The sequence below is a fragment of the Pogoniulus pusillus genome, chromosome 17, assembly GCF_015220805.1.
Source record: "Pogoniulus pusillus isolate bPogPus1 chromosome 17, bPogPus1.pri, whole genome shotgun sequence".
NCBI classification, from domain to species: domain Eukaryota; kingdom Metazoa; phylum Chordata; class Aves; order Piciformes; family Lybiidae; genus Pogoniulus; species Pogoniulus pusillus.
In genome coordinates, this window is record NC_087280.1 from 21,641,256 (window position 1) to 21,660,302 (window position 19,047).

The 19,047-nt window shown below is 50.1% G+C and overlaps 1 protein-coding gene across 3 annotated transcripts in view; it reads right to left on the minus strand.

Annotated features, from left to right (window-relative positions):
- Positions 1 to 11,936: 11,936 nt before the first annotated feature.
- Positions 11,937 to 19,047, minus strand: part of ST8SIA2 (ST8 alpha-N-acetyl-neuraminide alpha-2,8-sialyltransferase 2) — a 40,923-nt gene continuing 33,812 nt past the window's right edge. For all 3 annotated transcript variants that reach the window (XM_064158052.1, XM_064158054.1, XM_064158053.1), the window contains one exon: positions 11,937 to 12,599. In XM_064158052.1, the coding sequence (XP_064014122.1) occupies positions 12,314 to 12,599 (286 nt within the window). In that variant the 3' untranslated portion in view covers positions 11,937 to 12,313. The remainder of the gene's footprint in view (positions 12,600 to 19,047) is intronic.

Consider the following 19,047-nt stretch of genomic DNA (forward strand, 5'->3'; position numbering starts at 1 on the left):
ACCAACCTGGGCAGCTCATTCCAGAGGTCCTTTGCATTTATCTCCAGACAGACTGGGCAGCCACAGCAGTAGGTAACAAACCCCTGATCCCTTCCAAGGCTATAAACTACCTCAAACTCATCTAACCCTTTTAAACCCAGCAGAGATGCTGCCTGCACACCCTGCAGCCATCTCTCCGGGCCTCATTAGCTGCCTTCCATTCCGTGCCAGCATTTCCCTGCTCTGGCCCCTCTCAGAGGCAACAGGTGCCACACAACATGATTTCAGTGCCTCTGTCACCAAGCCCAAAATGCATCACACTGTGTCATCTCAGAAATTACAGCTGAAACCCCTCTGAGCCACCCAAACATCAGCCCAGCCCAAATCCCAATGCCCTCACCATCCAGCCTCCTGGCGTGTGGTCCTGTTTCCCATCCTCTGGCATGCACTGTGCCTCTGGAAGCCAGATGTATCCAAGGGGAAGCAGCCAGTCAGCAGATCCTCGTGATGGTGGTCCTGTTCTTTATTGTCCTGTGCAGCACATGCTTCCTAACAGGAAATCCTTCTCCAGAGGGTTTATTTCTCCATGGGAACTCGGTGTCCCAAACGCTTCCATACAAAGAGTTGTCCTTTGATTGCTTTCCCTCCCTTACAAAACAATCTGTGGCAGATGATTTTAAAGACATTCTGCTTTCCTAGAGTCAGGAGTTGATTGTGATTTGAATTCACACCTTGGGAAGATCATACAAAACACATCACAGGTGCAAGTGCTTGTGCTGGAAGGTGTCCAGAGAAGGGCAGCAAGGCTGGTGAGGGGCTTGGAGAGGAGAGGCTGAGGGAGCTGGGGATGTGCAGCCTGCAGCAGAGGAGGCTCAGGGCAGAGCTCATTGCTGCCTGCAGCTGCCTGCAGGGAGGCTGTAGCCAGGTGGGGTTGGTCTCTTCTGCCAGGCACCCAGCAATAGAACAAGGGGACACAGCCACAAGTTGTGCCAGTGGAAGTACAGGCTGGATGTTAGGAGGAAGTTTTTCACAGCAGGAGTGATTGGAATGTGCTGCCCAGGGAGATGTGGAGTCCCCATCCCTGGAGGTGTTTAAGAGGAGGCTGGATGAGGCACTTAGTGCCATGGTTTAGTTAATTAGAAGGTGTTGGATGATAGGTTGGACTCGATGATCTTGAAGGTCTTTTCCAGCCTGGTTAATTGTGTGATTCTGTCATTCCATGAAGTGATTCCATAGCCACTAATAGAGAATTCCACACCCACCCAGAACCAGGCACCCCTACAGCAGCTCCCCTCTGCCCCTTTTTGCCCTGCAGCGCACTCAGGGATCTCTATTTTCACCAGCTCCTTTGGCTAGGAGCTGGCTCCCTTCCCAGCACACATGTAACACCTTCCCTCCACCCATAATTGCATTTCATTTAACACATGCAATCACCAAAAGGGCTTCTTCCAAAAATAAACCAGGGGCTGTTCAGAGCTGCCTGGCTTCTCAGATGGTTTTCAGCCAAGAAATCTGTGCCCTCCTGGTCTCTCCTAGAAAGCCCAGGAGCAGGCTGGCGCATCTGTAAGCCTGGCTCCTCCATAAAAAACCTAACAGCAACAACAAAAAGAGCTGTGAAGCCTGTCCTGGAAGGCAGGTGAGACACCCAGGTTACAAATCACACAAACCATCCCTCCCACCCAGTCCTTTCCAGGCATTTGTTGTGGTGTCTTAAGTCAGCAGCCTCAACAACTCCCCTGGTCTCCAGCCAGGAATAAAAGCGCTGAAGGAAATCAGGCTGCAGTAATTCCCCCAAACCACAGAGCTAACATGCATGGTAATTAATTCTTTTAGTGAAGAGAGGTTTGGTGGTGGTTTTCCCCCCTCTTCTCTTTCTTTCCCCCCCCTGCCCCCTGCTATGAACTCTCCCCAGGGCTGCCACAATCGCTGAGCTCCTTGGCGGTCATCCCCGTGGCTTTAATCCTCTGTCCCACACGATTCTGCCAGGGGAGAATGAAGGAAAAAAAAGTCCAGCAGGGTTTTATTTTCTTTCATTTTCGTTTGTTTCATTTTATTTTGAGCTGCCCAGGCCCAGCCTTTGAAGCAAGAGATGTGACCTTCTGAAGCAGTGGTGCTGCAGGACGCGGTGGGAGCTGCCTCTTGCGAGGTCAGGACGCAGCCTGTCGCATGCTGGTTTCTTGATGTAAGCAACAACACTGCCTGTAAAGACCTGGAGTCTTTTGGGGCTCATTAGCTGTTTTCAACAGTGGAAAAACATTCAAGTTCAGGGCTCGTGGTTAACACAGAGCGTGTGGGAGCAATGTAGTTGAGGATGCTCCCTGTTTACTGCAGAAGACTGGTGAGAGACCTGGAACACAGCCCTGTGAGGAGGAGCTGAGGAAGAAGGCAATGCAACTAAATTTCATTCTGCCCTTGCACTCAGCACAGCACACCTTGAGTGCTGTGTCCAATTCTGGGCTCTCCAGTTCAAGAGAGATGTTGAGGTACTGGAACATGTCCAGAGAAGGGCAACAAGGCTGGGGAGGGGCCTGGAGCACAGCCCTGTGAGGGGAGGCTGAGGGAGCTGGGGGTGTGCAGCCTGCAGAAGAAGAGGCTCAGGACAGAGCTCATTGCTGTCTGCAGCTACCTGCAGGGAGGCTGTAGCCAGGTGGGGTTGGGCTCTGCTGCCAGGCACCCAGCACCAGAACAAGGGGACACAGTCTCAAGCTGTGCCAGGGGAGGTCTAGGCTGGATGTGAGGAGGAAGTTGTTATCAGAGAAAGTGATTGGCATTGGAATGGGCTGCCCAGGGAGGTGGTGGAGTCACCGTCCCTGGAAGTATTCAAGCAAAGCCTGGATGAGGCATTCAGTGCCATGGTCTGGTTGACTGGATAGGGCTGGGTGCTAGGTTGGACTGGATGAGCTTGGAGATCTCTTCCAACCTGATTCATAGACTCATAGAATCAACCAGGTTGGAAGACTGATTCTATGATTCCATGACTCTGTGACTAGATGACTTTTGGAGGTCCCTTCCAACCCAGACCTCTCTGTGAGTCTATAAAGGTTCATTTTTTCCCTGGAGTTGGCTTAGTTATGGAACAACTTCAAGATTCCTTCCTCAGCTTCCTCGAGTTCGTCACAGAAGGTTTCCTGAATTATGCCTGCAAACCTCTTTAAGTCTGATCACAGATGGAGCATAAATGTCATGTTATTGAAGCTGAAGGACACAGCTTACTTTCTGGGGACAGATCCATTGCAGGAAGCTGATAGGGAATAACTGGGAAGAGCATTGTTTTGTTTCCTTTTCACCACGGTTCCTTCAAAGCTTCCCTCCCTAACACCAACATTCACCCACCCCCATAACTAATTCATTATTTTCCAGCAAGTAAAAATCAAACAGGAGACAAATGACTGTTGTTTAGTGCCATTAGTTTCAATGGCTTTACACAATATTTGAGTCATTGGCTCTCTTCTTGCTTTGGAGGAATCCCAAATCTGGATGAATCTCTGCACATTATAAACCATCCGTGGGGCCAGGCCAGGCCTGCCTAACAGATGGAGGTCCATATGCTTTGGCTCTGCACCCATATGGAGCACTAATATGCAGGCCAGGAATAGAGCATGCCTCTTCTCCTCTTTTTTTTTACTGAGCACTCTCAAATCCAAAGTCATTTCCAGACACAAGCGGAGTGAAGCGAGTTCAGCTGGAACCTGTGCAGCAAGACGCTGCCGGACTGATGGGCCAAGCATAATATTTTCCTTGCTCTGTGGTTCCTGCTGAAGCCTAAATTGCAAGGTTTTTTTTCCCTCTAGAAAGCAGCATGTCAGGCTTTCCAGAGTGCTAGTTAAAGAAAGCCATTACATCCCTGTAATGTGCTTTAACCTCTGCTGCCTGGCTTGGGCGAGAACGTGGAGCGCTCCAACGGCCCTCGGCGGAGGAATTTCTCCAGGCAACCAAAGCCAGCAAAGAGCCGAGGAGATTTCACAATGCCTGGGAGGTTCTGTTTGCTGGAGGCACAGGATTAGTATCAGATGGCCTGCCACCATTTCAGCAGTGAGGGATTGGACTTTTATTGCTGGCCACACTCCTCCGGCAGCACAGGCAGGTTTGTTCCGGCCAGCGGCTGTGAGAGGGGACGACATCCCCAGCTGCTGTTTAGCATTCAAGGGCAGTGCTTGTTCTGCTGCCTAATCCTTACTCAAACTCTGTTTTTCCCATCAATACAACAGATACAGAATGGTTCAGCTCTGTTGTGAGCCTGGGAGCAGTAAATTCAGTGCCTGCACCATGCTGTCTTATGTCGCTTGGATGTGGTGCTCAGGGATATGGGTTAAGGAGGATCTTGTAGAGTAGGGTTATAGGCTGGACTTAGTGATGCTGAGGGGCTTTGCCAACCTGCATGTTTCTGTGATCTTTAAGGAGGTTGGTATGGTCTTTAAGGTCCCTGTGCTGTGGTGGATGCCCTCCTCCTGTATCCTACCATTTTCAGGGGGCTGGGGATAGCTGCTGTCATTTGGGTGCTGAGAATGCCTGCGCTAACCAAGCGGGAGGCATTTCCATCCGTGCTGCTATTTCATGTTTATTCTCAGCTTGTGCACAAGGTTGTGAGAGCATCACGGTGGGAAGGGCTGGAGAGGGCTGCTTGTGATTCTTGTAGCAGAAGTAGATCTGCTTGGAGATGATGGAAGCATCCACAGGGAGGAGCTGACCCAACGTGGAGCTTGAAGAGGAGCCATCCTGTGATAGCAGTGGAGCTGCAGAGGAGACTTGCCAGCTCGTGGGTGCTCAGTTGTTTTCATAAGGAAGAAGAAGATTAAATAGAGATGAAGAAAAGGAAAGCTAGAAAGCATTTGATGTGGTCAAAAAGGGGACTCCAAAGTGAAATTCTGCTGTCTGGAGCCAAGGGCATAGAATTAACATCTAGGGACAAAAAGAGGCGTTAATAAGCCATGGCACAGCAATGTGCCCTGGTGGCCAAGAAGGCAAATAGGATCCTCGGGTGTATTAGGAGAAGTGTGTCCAGCAGATCAAGGGAGGGTCTCCTCCACCTCTACTCTGCCCTGCTGAGACCTCATCTTGAGTACTGCCTTCAGTTTTGGGCTCCCCAGTTTAAGGGGGACAGGAATCTGCTGGAGAGAGTCCAGCAGAGGGCTAGGGGACTGTAGGGCATGGCTGATGAGGAGAGGCTGAGGGACCTGGGGCTACTTAGTTTGGAGAAGACTGAGAGAGGAGTTAACAAATATTTATAAACATTTGAGGGCTGGTGGTGTGTGGGGGGGGTCAGACTCTGCTCACTGCTCCCTGGGATAGGACATAGAGCAATGGATGGAAGCTGCAGCACAGGAGGTTCCAGCTCAACACAAGGAGGAACTTCTTGACTGTAAGGGTCACAGAACACTGGCACAGGCTGCCCAGAGAGGTTGTGGGGGTCTCCTTCTCTGCAGCCTTTCAAGAGCTGTCTGGATGTGTTCCTCTGTGACCTGAGCAAGATTGCTTGGTCCTGCCTGGCAGGGAGGTTGGACTGGATGATCTCCTTGGGTCCCTTCCAATCCCTGACATTTTGTGAGCCTGGGATCATTCATAAATGTGAGGAAGCTGCAAAGGGAAGCAACCAAAAGACTGAAAGAGCTGAGAAAAAAAACTGGTTTAACAAAGCCTTACACTGGAGACCACAGCTTTACTTCATGGCATTGAGGGACACTCTAGAGCAAACCAATTCCCTGATGGCCTCTGTGGGTTTCTCCAAGCTTGAAGTTTCCATAGTTTCAAGCCACTGTAGCATTAAATTTCATCTTTCACATTTCTAAAAGGCATGGTGGTCAAACCTTCCCCCCCCCCCCCCCCAGCATCTATATACTAAGAGCTGGAGGTGGTGCAACCTTTTTGGGGGGACTATTGTGCACAAAATCAAAAGTGAGCTCCTGTTGGAGTCAGCTGAAAGCATCGATGCCATTTGAAAGTGGGGCTGACTGAACTCAGTGGGATTCCCCAGCTGAACATAACAATGGATAAAAATGCAAACAATATTCATCACACCACCAACACTAAATGTTGTGTCTGCCTCGTTTGCAAGACTGGTGTCTCCAAAGGGAACACACAAAAAAACCAACCCAACCAAAAAAGAAAGAGAAAAAAGAGATGATTTAGTTGTTTCTTAGCACTAAAGGGAAAAAAACAACCCCAGACCCTCAGGTGCTTCAGAAAAGAATGTCAAAGAAAGTTGGAATTTGTTTCACATAGAATCAGAATCAAGCAGGTTGAAAGAGACCTCCAAGCTCAGCCAGTCCAATCTAGCACTCAGCCCTATCCAGTCAACTAGACCATGGCACTAAGTGCCTCATCCAGGCTTGGCTTCAACACCTCCAGGCATGGTGACTCCACCACCTCCCTGGGCAGCCCATTCCAATGCCAGTCACTGTCTCTGCCAACAACTTCCTCCTCACATCCAGCCTAGACTTCCCCTGGCACAGCTTGAGACTGTGTCCCCTTGTTCTCTTGCTGCTTGTCTGGTAGAAGAGCCCAACCCCACCTGGCTACAGCCTCCCTTCAGGTAGTTGTAGACAGCAATGAGCTCTGCCCTGAGCCTCCTCTTCTGCAGGCTGCACACCCCCAGCCTCTCTTCATAGGGTTTGTGTTCCAGGCCCTTCACCAGCTTTGTTGCCCTTCTCTGGACACCTTCCAGTACCTCAACATCTCTCTTGAATTGAGGGGCCCAGAACTGGACACAGCACTCAAGGTGTGGCCTGAGCAGTGCTGAGTAAAGGGGAAGAATAACCTCCCTCATCCTACCATTTGCACTCTGTTCACTAATTACCTGGGCTGTGACTGAAGAAGAGGAGTGGTTATTGACCCTGCACCAAACCTGGTGCAAGTGAAACCATTCAGGGGAAGGAGATTGTCCCTTCTGCATCCCTCTGCAGCACAGCTGGGAGGGAAGCAATTGGCTCTGCCAGCCCTGCCCTGGCTGGAGACTGCAGGAGGCAGCCAGGATGCTGCGCCGAGGTTCAGAGGAGCTACTGCAGCTCCCCCAGGGCAGCTGTAAGTAAGGCAGTGCAGGCATTAATTATAAAGATCTTGGCAGCACAGAGCCTGCAGACTCTGAGGCTTGACCAGAGTTGCTGTACTCTGTGCCAACACAAGCTCTGAGCAAGGCCTCCCCCCCCGGAGAGCAGCAGCCACATCACTACACATGTATGTGGTGACAGGATGAGGGGCAGTGGTACGTTTAGATTAGGCATTAGGGAGAAGGTCTTTACTAGCTGGGTGCTGAGAGTGGGTCACCCAGAGAAGTTATGGACACCTCATCCCAGGAAGTGGTTAAGATCAGGCTGGATGAGGCTTGGAGCAACCTGCTCTAGCAGGAAGTGTCTCTGCTCGTGGCAGGGAGAGTTGGAGCTTGGTGATCTCTAAGGTCCCTTCCAACTCAAGCCTTTCTATGATACATACTTTTATAGGAAGAGCAAAAATGTGCTGTGCTGTTGCATTCCTCCCCCGCATGGCTCTGCAGCTCACACTCAGAGCAACCAGCACAGGGAGCGTTGAAAGAAGCTGCTTGCCTGAAGGATCCTCTGTTCAGCCTGCACAGGTCTCTAATGACAGGTTTGTTCCTCGAGCTTTGCTCTCACCAGAGACCAAAATCCCTGGAGCCAGCAAGGGGTGAGGGAGCCAGGAGGCAGCATGTGATGCCCGGCAGCGTTGGAGGGTGCAGTGAGGTTTGGTGGCTGGGCTGGTGGTTAGCCTGGAGACACAAAGGACCATGTGGCAGATTGGAAGGCTGGGATGTAACTGAGAGAACCACAGTTGAAAAGCAAAGCAATCCAGGCAGCTGTGCTGCTGCCCATGGCATGGCTGGGCAGGCAAAACAAGACTCTTATCCACAAGCTGTCACAGGGGAACAATGCACCAGAGGCACACAGTGAGGAGAAGGATGCTGGCTCTGCCCAGGAACACCCTTTAGACTATTGCCCCAAAAAGCCACTCTGGAAACAGCCCCAGACTCTGTGCTTAGCTTTGTGGAGATGCAAGTTTACCTCTATTGTACAAATGCAGGTCTCTTGCTACCACCTGAAGACCTTTTTTGGCACAAATGTGCCTAACGCAGGGGAGGGAGCCACCAGCAATGCCAGTTTGGGTTGGTCTCGCTGGTGGAGAGAGCAGCAGGATGGCACAAAGACCAAAGGGAGCTGTTGCTGTCATTTAGGTCAGTTAAGTACATTAACAGTGCAACACATGCACCTGCATCCCTGCCTGAATAGCATCAATACTCTTTTGTTTCACTCTTGATGACAGCAGAGCCTTAATTGGGCATGAAAAAATTCATCAAGCAGCAGCCTGGCGCGGCCGTTGGGTCCCCATAGCATCTGGCAGCTGCTGTGCTGCAGCCCTGTGGCTGCTCAGTGGCTGCTGGCTGCTCCCAAATAGCCCAAATATCATCCACCCCCTGCAAGAACCACTGCTCCCTGTGGGGAGCAGAAGGTGAACCTGAAATTCTGCTCCCACTGCTCACAGGCTTCAAGGCTTGCCAAGCTGCAGGGGACAGGGCTGGCAGGTCCTAGCTATTTGCTGGAAATGGAGAGGACATTCTGCTCCCAACCTGCTGAGAGAATCAGACCAGAGGACTTGACACAGCCCACTAAAGCAAGAGGAAATTTCTAGATGGTTTTTCTGCATATAAACTCAGCAGGGATCAAGCTGCTTGGCAGCGAGGTGAAATGGGAGCTCAGCCACTGATTTCAATAGCCACAGGGTCCTGCTTTTTGTTTAATGCATTTTTAACACAGGGGGTGAGCAGGACCCGTTGTGGGAATGGAAACATCATCAGCAATTTCATCCCCCTGAATAATTTGTCTGTAACTTGCCTGTGCTTTGATGCAGAAGCTGCTTCAAGGGCACCAAGAATCCCTTCTCCTCGCTTTTCACCCTCCCCAGCCCAGCACATCCCTGTTGTGCTGCCGTTAGATTCAGCCCAATACTCTCTGCAGGCACATGGAGGACATCCTGGTGGCTTTGAATGTCCCCTTGGCAGAGCTCTGACATCCACCCAGATGGGCAAATAAGCCAAGGCTTCTCCTCTCCTTCACTGGCAAAGAAGGTTCCAGAGTGTCCCCATTTAACGGCATGGTCTTGCTTGGTACTTGGTACTTGGTACTCGCATGGTACTTGTGGGCTTGCTCTGCCTCTCACCCTTCTAAGTCAAGGAAAAGAGATGCAAAATGCAAACAACAACAAAAAAAACCCCAAACCTTTGCACATTTTACTTCATTTCTTGGATTTTTATTTAAAAAGAAGGTTTGCTAACAGCAATCAGTGCCGTGGTGCAGGCCCCTCAAGACAACAGTTGGCTTCAGCAGACCCTGGGGCTTCAGCCCTGCTCTGTCCCTCCTCCTCCACGCCAGGACAAACCCAGGAATGATCCAGCTTTCAAACAACTGCTCCTGGACATGTGCAGACTACTTCCAGCCTGCAGCTTCGCTCCCTGTCTCCTCCAGTTTCAGCTTAGGCTGAGGTTCACAGCCAGGTTTACACTTTATTGTGCAACTAAACTCAAGTGAAAAGAATAATAATAACAATAAAACCTCAAAAAAAGTGCTAGGTTCAAGGAAAAAAAGCAAGCATAAAAGAAATCATTTTCTGGAGCTGGAAAGAAACATCCCCTCGGTGGCAGATTAGCCCACATTTATCCACTATAATGTTGCTTATACCTTAATCTTAGGCATCTTCATCTGACACTAATTAGCAGGCTGGAGACTCCTATGGGTGCAGTAGCTTCTGCCTCTGAAAACATGAAAGTGAGCTCTAGCCTTTCACTGCGGAAAGCACTTGGCTTTTAAAGACACAATGTCAAGTACTGCAGCCCCAAATCGTCCAGGTTTTAACTCAAAAAGCTCCAGCAGCAGGAGGAGGAGGAGGCACAAAGGTGATGATACCCAGCCAGGAATGCATTGCAGTGCACATCCAAGGCTTGCCTGTTTACTCTCCCACCAATGAAAGCCAAACTGCACTCGCTGAACTCCGGACTCACCTGAATTCTGGCACTGAGGGATGATGTGAAGGCAAACAGAGAGGGCTACAAGAGCAGAAAACTAAAGAGGCTAAGCAGATCAGTCTAGTTGGTTCCCTCAGCACTTCCCCCTGCTTCCCACAATTTTGGAGAACAGCAAATGTGGTTGTAAAAACTTCTTCATATTTTGGATAAGGGTGGAAAAGAGAAAAAAAGGGGAAAAAAGAAAAAAAGAAGGGGGAAAGAGGTGAAAAGAAGGGGAAAGGGAAAAGAAGGGGGAAAATGGCAAAGGGAAAAAAAGAGAAAAAAGTAAAAAGGAAAAAAGGAAAAAAAATTAAAAGGGAAAGAGAAAAGAAAAAAGGAAAAAAAATTAAAAGGGAAAGAGAAAAGAAAAAAGGAAAAGGGAAAAGAAAAGGAAGATGAAAAAAGGGGGAAAAGGGAAAAAAAGGAAAAAAGAAAAAAGAAAAAAAAGAAAGAAGAAAAAAGGAAATAAGGGGGGAAAAAAGGAAAAAAGGGGGCAAAAAGGGGGGAAAGGGGGGGAAAGGGGGGGAAAGGCAAAACAAGAAAAAAAAGAAAAAAGAGAAAAAAGAGAAAAAAGAGAAAAAAGAGAAAAAAGAGAAAAAAGAGAAAAAAGAGAAAAAAGAGAAAAAAGAGAAAAAAGAGAAAAAAGAATAAAGGCAAAAAGGAATAAAGAAAAAAAGAAGAGGGAAAAAAGGGAAAAAAGGGAAAAAAGGGAAAAAGAATAAAGGCAAAAAGGAATACAGAAAAAAAAAGAAAAAGAGGGAAAAAAGGGAAAAAAAGGGAAAAAGGAAAAAAGAAAAAAGGAAAAAAGAGAAAAAAGAATAAAGGCAAAAAGGAATAAAGAAAAAAAGGAAAAGAGGAAAAAAAGTGCAAAAAGGAAAAGAGAAAAAAGAAAAAAAGGAAAAAGGAAAAAAGGAGGAAAAGGGGGCAAAAATGCAAAAAGAAAAAAGGAAAAAAAGAAAAAAAAAGAAAATAAAAGAAAAACACAAAAAGAGGAAAAAAAGAATAAAGGGGAAAAAGGAAAAAAGAAAAAGTGGAGGAAAAAGGAAAATAAAGAAAAAAAAAAAGGGGGGGGGGGGGAAGGAAAATAAAGGGAAAAAAGGGGAGAAGATAATTTGTTTGATGATCACCAGGCAAGCCTCCCATCAGGAGCCATCTGACATCCTATTGAACTGTTCCGAGCAAGAGCTCATCGGAGCTTGAAAGGACGGACAGGGCAGGAATGCAGCTCCCTCCGTATGCTGCTTCTCTGCTGAGGAAGTGAAAATAAATGATTTTGACTTGACAGAGTCCCTTGAAGTCCTTTGGTCTTTCTGCTCGGCTGGGTCTCAGGCCTGTCACCAGTATTTCAGCAGTTATTTTTGGAGGGGGAGAGGAGTCAGGCTGCTTAGCAGGTAGCAATTGGGAATTAAGAGCTAAATGTACTTATGGTTTTCACCAGCCCTGGCAGATGTTGAGTGTCTTCGACTGTGGCACAGTAAGACATTTAATACTAATGGTGCCAGTTTGCAGCAGCAAACCTCCACCCTGCCATGTTCCAGCAGCTTTGCTCCTTTCTAAAACACAGAGGCATCCTCCTCACTGTCCACCTGGTCAACACTGGTGTGCCTGTTCTCCGGAGGCCCTCACCTCTCCTCTCCCAGTAAACATCACTGGGATGAGCTTAGCACCACTCCCCACCACAGCCCAGAGGTCAAGCTGCAGCCCAGAAGACTTCTGCCTCGCCTGGCTGAGGGCTGGGCTCAGCCTGGCAATCCGTGCTTGGGATGGATCTGTGCATGCCTCCACCAAGCGCTGGTTCCTGCTGGGCAGGAGATGGGTCCTGCTCAGCGCCACAGGCAGTCCCTCGGCTCTGGGAGCCGCCAACAAACCTTCCCTGCCCACCCCGCTCCCTGCCCCTTCCCCTCCCCGCCACGAGCACAGGGCCAAGAACGTGCCTCACTGCAGCACCCTTGGCCAAACTAACTACCAACCTTGGACCAGTCACGACAAACGGCTTAACGGTTACCCATCACCTAACATACCCTCAAACACCAAGGCCACCTTCACACCCCTCAGACGTAGGTTGAAAGCCTTTCTGAGCCCAGCAAGCCCACAACGTGAGGTCTTGCCCAGGCCACTCACATGGGATGCTCCTGCATCTCTCCTGCCCCTTCCTTGGTGAACACCGAACAGTTATAATACTCAGGTCAATATATATAGGTACCACGTATATATATTTGTGTCGCTGCTCTGCGCCTTGAGAAGGACAACCAACCCCACCAGGCACCACTCTTCCTTTCCACCCCCTCCCCTTCCTCCCATAGCTGTGCAGGAAAGTGGCCAGGGGCCGCCCTACGTGGCCCCATCGCACTCCCCCACTGTCAGCTTCAAGGCTCCCTGCTGGTGCAGCGTCTTTAAGGCTTTGAACTCCAAGGGCATGGTGTGCGGGCTGGCTTGAGAGGTGTAGCCATACTTCAGGCTGTCGTAGTAGTGGTACTTGACTGGGTTCTGGTTCTGGTCCAGGGGAAAGGGCCAGAAGCCATAGAGATAGATCTGGTTGCAGAATCGAGTGGCCAAGGTGTACATGAGGAGGCCAGTGGTGGGGCGCTTGATGTGCACCTTGTTTGTTAGCCAGTACCTGCAAAGGGAGAGGAAAGAGTTATTGCCCCCCACACTTGTGTCTTGCACCTTCTCCAGCATCCTGTTATTGCCCTCCACACTTGTGCTGTGCACACTCTCCCTCTCCAGCCTCATGTTATTGCCCTCCACACTTGTGCTGTGCACATTCTCCCTCTCCATCCTCATGTTATTGCCCTCCACACTTGTGTCTTGCACCTTCTCCAGCATCCTGTTATTGCCCTCCACACTTGTGTCTTGCACATTCTCCCTCTCCATCCTCATGTTATTGCCCTCCACACTTGTGTCTTGCACCTTCTCCAGCATCCTGTTATTGCCCTCCACACTTATGCTGTGCACACTCTCCCTCTCCAGCCTCATGTTATTGCCCTCCACACTTGTGTCTTGCACATTCTCCCTCTCCAGCCTCTGACTGAGATACACTGCTAATTCAAAATGCAAGGTTTCTGCCTAGCAGAAGAGTTCTCCATGCCAGGAAAAAGCCTCTCTACAGGTTGCTTCATGAATAAGCATCCTCCTGCTCTCTGGCTGGCAGTTACATCCCACTTGTTGCTATGGCATTGAAGCATCTCATGCCTTGGCAATCCTTTATGAAAACCAAATTGCTTGCAGTGGTGGCCATCAGTACTTCAGCCTGCAATTACCTTCCAATCAGCCTAGGAGATCAATACTGCAGACCAAACCATCCATGTGTCGAGCCCAACAACCCCTTGAAGCAGGCACACTCTCACACACCACAAGCTGATGACTTTCATTGATGAGTGAAGATTTTTACTCTGAGAGTAAACACACACAAACGTTTGCCCTGGAATAAAGGGTCACCAGGCTGAATGAGCTAAAACACACCACTGAGTTCCCATCACACCCAGTGACTGCTGCTGTGACCTGGAACAAACACAGCACCATGCTCTGCAGTGCCACTCCATCAGATACACAGGCACAGAACTGCTGAGATCACAGCACCTCTGAGAACATAGAAGGATTTAGGTTAGAAGGGACCCCAGAGATCATCTACTCCAACCTCCCCACCATGCCCAGGGACACCTCTCAACTATACTCAGCTGCTCAAGGCCTCATCCAACCTGGCATTCAATATTCCCAGGAAGGAGACATCCACAGCCTTCCTGGGCAGCCTATTCCAGAGTCTCAGCACCCTCATACTGAAGAACTTCCTAAGCTCCAGTCTGACCCTGCTCTCCCTCAGTTTCAAACCATTCCCCCTTGTCCTGTCTCTAAACACCCTTATGAAAAGTCCCTCTGCAGCCTTCCTGTAGGATCCCTTCAGGGACTGGTAGGCAGCTCTAAGGTTCCCCTGGAGTCTTCTCCAGGCTGAACACCCTCAGCTCATCCTCATAGCAGAGGTGCTCCAGCTCTTGGATCATCTTTGTGGCCTCCTCTGGACTCACTCCAACACTTCTGTGTCTTTCTTATGCTGGGACCACCAAAAATGGAGGCAGAGTTGGAGGTGGAGTCTCAGCAGAGCAGAGCAAAGGGACAGAATCCCCTCTCTTGCCCTGCTGCCCACACTCACTCCATCGACCAAATCCAATCATCAACCTGACAGCCTTGTGTGCACTGCAGGGTATCTGTGTGAGGTGGCTGGAGGTCAGCTCCACTGCCTGCTGAAAAGTGTGTTTGTTTTCATGAGCAGTGGCAAAAAAATAGGGCAAGGAGCCACCCTGTAGTGATGCATGAGCAGAAGCAGGATCAGCAGCTGCATTTTGGGCTGACAATAAAAGTTACTGCAGCATCAATATCCTCTAAGAAGATGTTTCCAGCACCCAGTGTTTATTGCACAGGCACCTTACCTGTGTTGCTCAGCAGAAAAACACTGTCAGAGGAGCAAAACCACAAAGCAAGAGTTTTGGAGGAGGTAGAAGATCTCCCCCAAGGGGTGCACTCCCTCCTTTCCCAGCATGTCTGACACAAGCCCTATGAGGAGAGGCTGAGGGAGCTGGGGGTGTGCAGCCTGGAGGAGAGGAGGCTCAGGGCAGACCTCATTGCTGTCTACAACTCCCTGAAGGGAGGCTGTAGCCAGGTGGGGTTGGGCTCTGCTGCCAGGCACCCAGCAACAGAAGAAGGGGACACAGTCTCAAGCTGTGGTGGGGGAAGTACAGGATGGATGTGAGGAGGAAGTTGTTGTCAGAGAGAGTGATTGGCATTGGAATGGGCTGCCCAGGGAGGTGGTGGAGTCACTGTGCCTGGAGGTGTTGAAGCCAAGCCTGGCTGAGGCACTCAGTGCCATGGTCTAGTTGATTGGCTAGGGCTGGGTGATAGGTTGGACTGGATGAGCTTGGAGGTCTCTTCCAACCTGCTTGATTCTATGGTGGTGGCCCACAGCAGGCAGGGATGTTGTGAGCAGCACATCCTGCTGTGACACAGCTCTTCCAAGCCCCAGGATTATCTTCAATTGGTATTTCTAAGGGCCTGAGCTCAAGTCAGTGACTGACAGATAAAAAGCAGGAGGAAGCAGAACAAAGTACATGGCATTACTGTGCCCTTACCTAGAGGTTTAGGGATCCTCCACTGTCACACATGGAGTGTCTTGCTCCCCATTCACACTTTCCACCCGGCTCCTGAGGGTCTGGCACTGAGAAAGAGGGAACCCTTGGGAGACCTCAGTCTTAATCCTGCAATTAGCTCTTCACGAAAGCCATTAAAATTTAGCAACCAGAGCACAAAACCTACTTGCTTGTTTGCAGCCAGATAAGAGAAAAATTGACTTTCCTGCTGAATAAAATTCTGGAAGCACAGTGACTGCCTTGACCTGTGCAGGAAGGACACAGCAGGTCCTACAGCTCAGGGATGCCCAAGTGCCTGCAGCTTTAGCAAAAGACAAGTATGGTGTTTTGGGGAGGGTCTCCTTGCCTGCCTCCTTGCCTTGGCATCCAGCACAAAAAAGGAGCAAGAAACTGGTAGAAGGCTGCTGAGAACCAGCATCTCAGAGGCACCACATCAGCATTTTCTGGGCTTTCCTGGCCGTATGGGTTGTGCTGCGGGGACACAGCAAAGCTTGCTGAAGTGCCAAGGCAATCTTCTCCCACAGTGAGCCATGAAGCAGCCTCCTTGATGAGTTTACAGGTAAGCACATTAGACCCCTGGCACGTGGAGAGAAATGGGAGATGGTCACAACTGTTTAGCACTGAATTAGGGTATCCTTAAGCAGCAGGGATCTTATGTGGGAAGAGCTGTCAAGCCTATTAACCAGCTGGCTTTGGGGGGTAGACAACTGTCTGCACTTGTCCTGCAGCTGCTTTAGCCTTAAAGTTCCCCTTTTATAAGTTACCAGCTGGAGCACAGAAGGATGCTGGTGACCTCATGCCTGCCCCGAATATTAATGTCCAGCTTTTGCTGAGAAGCTGGAGAAACTCTGTGAATATACAGTGACCTTCACAGCATGATGAAGTGACCCTTGCACATGGCTATCACCTGTGGCCACCTTCCATGAAGCGACCCTTGCACATGGGTACCACTTGTGACCACCATTCATGAAGTGACTCTTACACATGGACATCATCTGTGCCCACCACTGATAAAGTGATCCTTGTACATAGGTACCACCTGTGCCCACCACTGATGAAGTGATCCTTGCACATGGGTACCATCTGTGCCCACCACTGATGAAGTGATCCTTGCACATGGGTACCATCTGTGCCCACCACTGATGAAGTGATCCTTGCACATGGGCACCATCTGTGCCTACCACCCATGAAGTGATCCTTGCACATGGGCACCATCTGTGCCTACCACCCATGAAGTGATCCTTGCACATGGGCACCACCTGTACCCACCACCCATGAAGTGATCCTTGCACATGGGTACCACCTGTGCCCACCACTGAAGTGACCCTTTCACAGGGGTACCACCTGTGACCACCAATGTTTCAAGTGCATTAATGATGACAAAAGTCATAGAACGGTTTGATTTGGAGGGGACCTGAAATATTCTCTAGCTCCAATCCTGTGTTATAGGCAGGGACACCTCCCACTAGACCAGGTTGCTCGAGGCCTCATCCAACCTGGCCTTGAGCACTTCCAGGGAGGGGGCATGCACAGCTCCCCTGGGCAAGCTGTTCCAGAGTATCATCACCCTTACTGCAGAGAATTTCTTTCTGATGTTTAGTTGAAGTCTATCCTTTTCCAGATAAAAAAAACAGTACTCTTTGTCCTGTCACCACAAGCCCTTCTAAAAAGTCCTTTCCCAGCTTTCCTGAAGTCCTCTTCATGACCTGGGTCAAAGAGAGAGGTGCCCTACAGAAACCTGCTACCCTCTGCAACCCAGCCAGCACAAACAGCCTTCCTAAGACCAACAAGTGTGCACACACAGCACCCAAAAGCAGCTCTGCCAAAACCAGCCTGATGAATGCCTCTCAGCACACACAACTAGCAAGCACTTAAGCATTGGGTGTGGATCCAAGCTAGAGCAGAGTCAGTTTAGATTAGATGTTAGGAAGAAGTTCTTCACCATGAGGGTGGAGAGACACTGGCACAGGTTACCCAGGGAGGTGGTGGAAGCCTCATCTCTGGATGTTTTTAAGGCCAGGCTGGATGTGGCTGTGGGCAACATGATCACAGTATCACCAAGGTTGGAAGAGACCTCACAGATCATCAAGTCCAACCCTTTACCACAGAGCTCAAGGCCAGACCATGCACCAAGTGCCACGTCCAGTCCTGCCTTGAACAGCTCCAGGGACGGCGACTCCACCACCTCCCCGGGCAGCCCATTCCAGTGTCCAATGACTCTCTCAGTGAAGAACTTTCTCCTCACCTCCAGCCTAAATCTCCCCTGGTGCAGCCTGAGGCTGTGTCCTCTTGTTCTGGTGCTGGCCACCTGAGAGAAGAGAGCAACCTCCTCCTGGCCACAACCACCCCTCAGGTAGTTGTAGACAGCAATAAGGTCACCCCTGAGCCTCCTCTTCTCCAGGCTAAACAATCCCAGCTCCCTCAGCCTCTCCTCGTAGGGCTTCTGCTAGAGGCCTCTCCCCAGCCTCGTTGCCCTTCTCTGGACACGCTCAAGCATCTCAATGTCCCTCCTAAACTGGGGGGCCCAGAACTGAACACAGCACTCAAGGTGAGGTCTAACCAGTGCAGAGTACAGGGGCAGAATGACCTCCCTGCTCCTGCTGACCACACCATTCCTGATGCAGGCCAGGATGCCACTGGCTCTCTTGGCCACCTGGGCACACTGCTGGCTCATGTTCAGGTGGGTATCAATCAGCACCCCCAGATCCCTCTCTGTCTGGTTGCTCTCCAGCCACTCTGACCCCAGTCTGTATCTCTGCATGGGGTTGTCGTGGCCAAAGTGCAGCACCCGGCACTTGGAGCTGTCCCTGCCCCTGGCAGGGCAGTTAGAAATGGATGATTCTTGAGGTCTCTTCCAGCCCTGACCATTCTATGACCATTCTGGTCACCATTTACAGGGCGAGGCAGTGGAGCACAAGCACAGGATGCTCCTAGCCTTCACCTGCTGCAAGTCAGCAGAACAACCCTCAGTTACACACCTGAGTTCTGTGATTCTGCGAAGAAACAAGTGGCAATTCAACAGCTGAAACACAAAATGAGCCCCCTGGCTCTTTTATCTGTTTTTCCCTCTGTTTCCCTCCCACTGGAAATATGGGAAGGAAGATAAACCTCGCTCCTGCAGCGTCATAAATTCCACCTGCTGGCTGCAGCTCTGGGAGGTGGTGATGGACTCCAGGCTGTCCCAGTCCACCCACACAGGTGACACACATAATCTATAACGCTCAGACCATAACACAGGCTGTGCCACAGCGCTTGGCAGTTTGTTTCCTGGCCAATGAAGGTAGAAAATCCTCCAGTGAGGTCCGGGGAACGCTTTTTAAATGACCGCTTTGCGAGCGGAGCGTGGGAGATGTTCAAGAAGATCTACCTCTTATCTCTCCCACCACTGGGCAAGGGAGAGAGTGGCCACATCTTTGGTGCAGGGGAGAACAGCTGGGGATGGAAATAAAACCCTAATTAATTCTGTAAATCCAAATGAGGTTGCCTGGGCGCACACGGGATGCTGTGTCAACAGCACACCTTTAATATGGGAGGTCCGGGATTTTAATTAGGAGGAAAGATAATCTTGAAGCAGGCAGTAATTATTTTTCAAATTGGCTACACCAATCACCATAACTGTTAACTGCAACGTTTTATGGAAGGAGACAGCAATTAAAAGGAGAGGAGCAAAGAGCAGCCCTGAAACGCAATACCTCCTTTCTCAGAGCAGCTCTCGCAGGGTGGCCCTCCTTCAAAAGCTGCTGCTGAGTTGTTTCTGTAAATAAACCCTCAGGGGTTGAAAGGAGCTGCAGAGACAGGCTGGGGCCTCTGTGGGATGCAGCTATGAGCAGGAACTGTCAGGCAAAAATTGTCCCAGACAGCTCTTGTTTGGGATCATGATAGCGACAGATGGAAAATGCCAGCGGATCTTCAAGGCTGTCTTTTGGA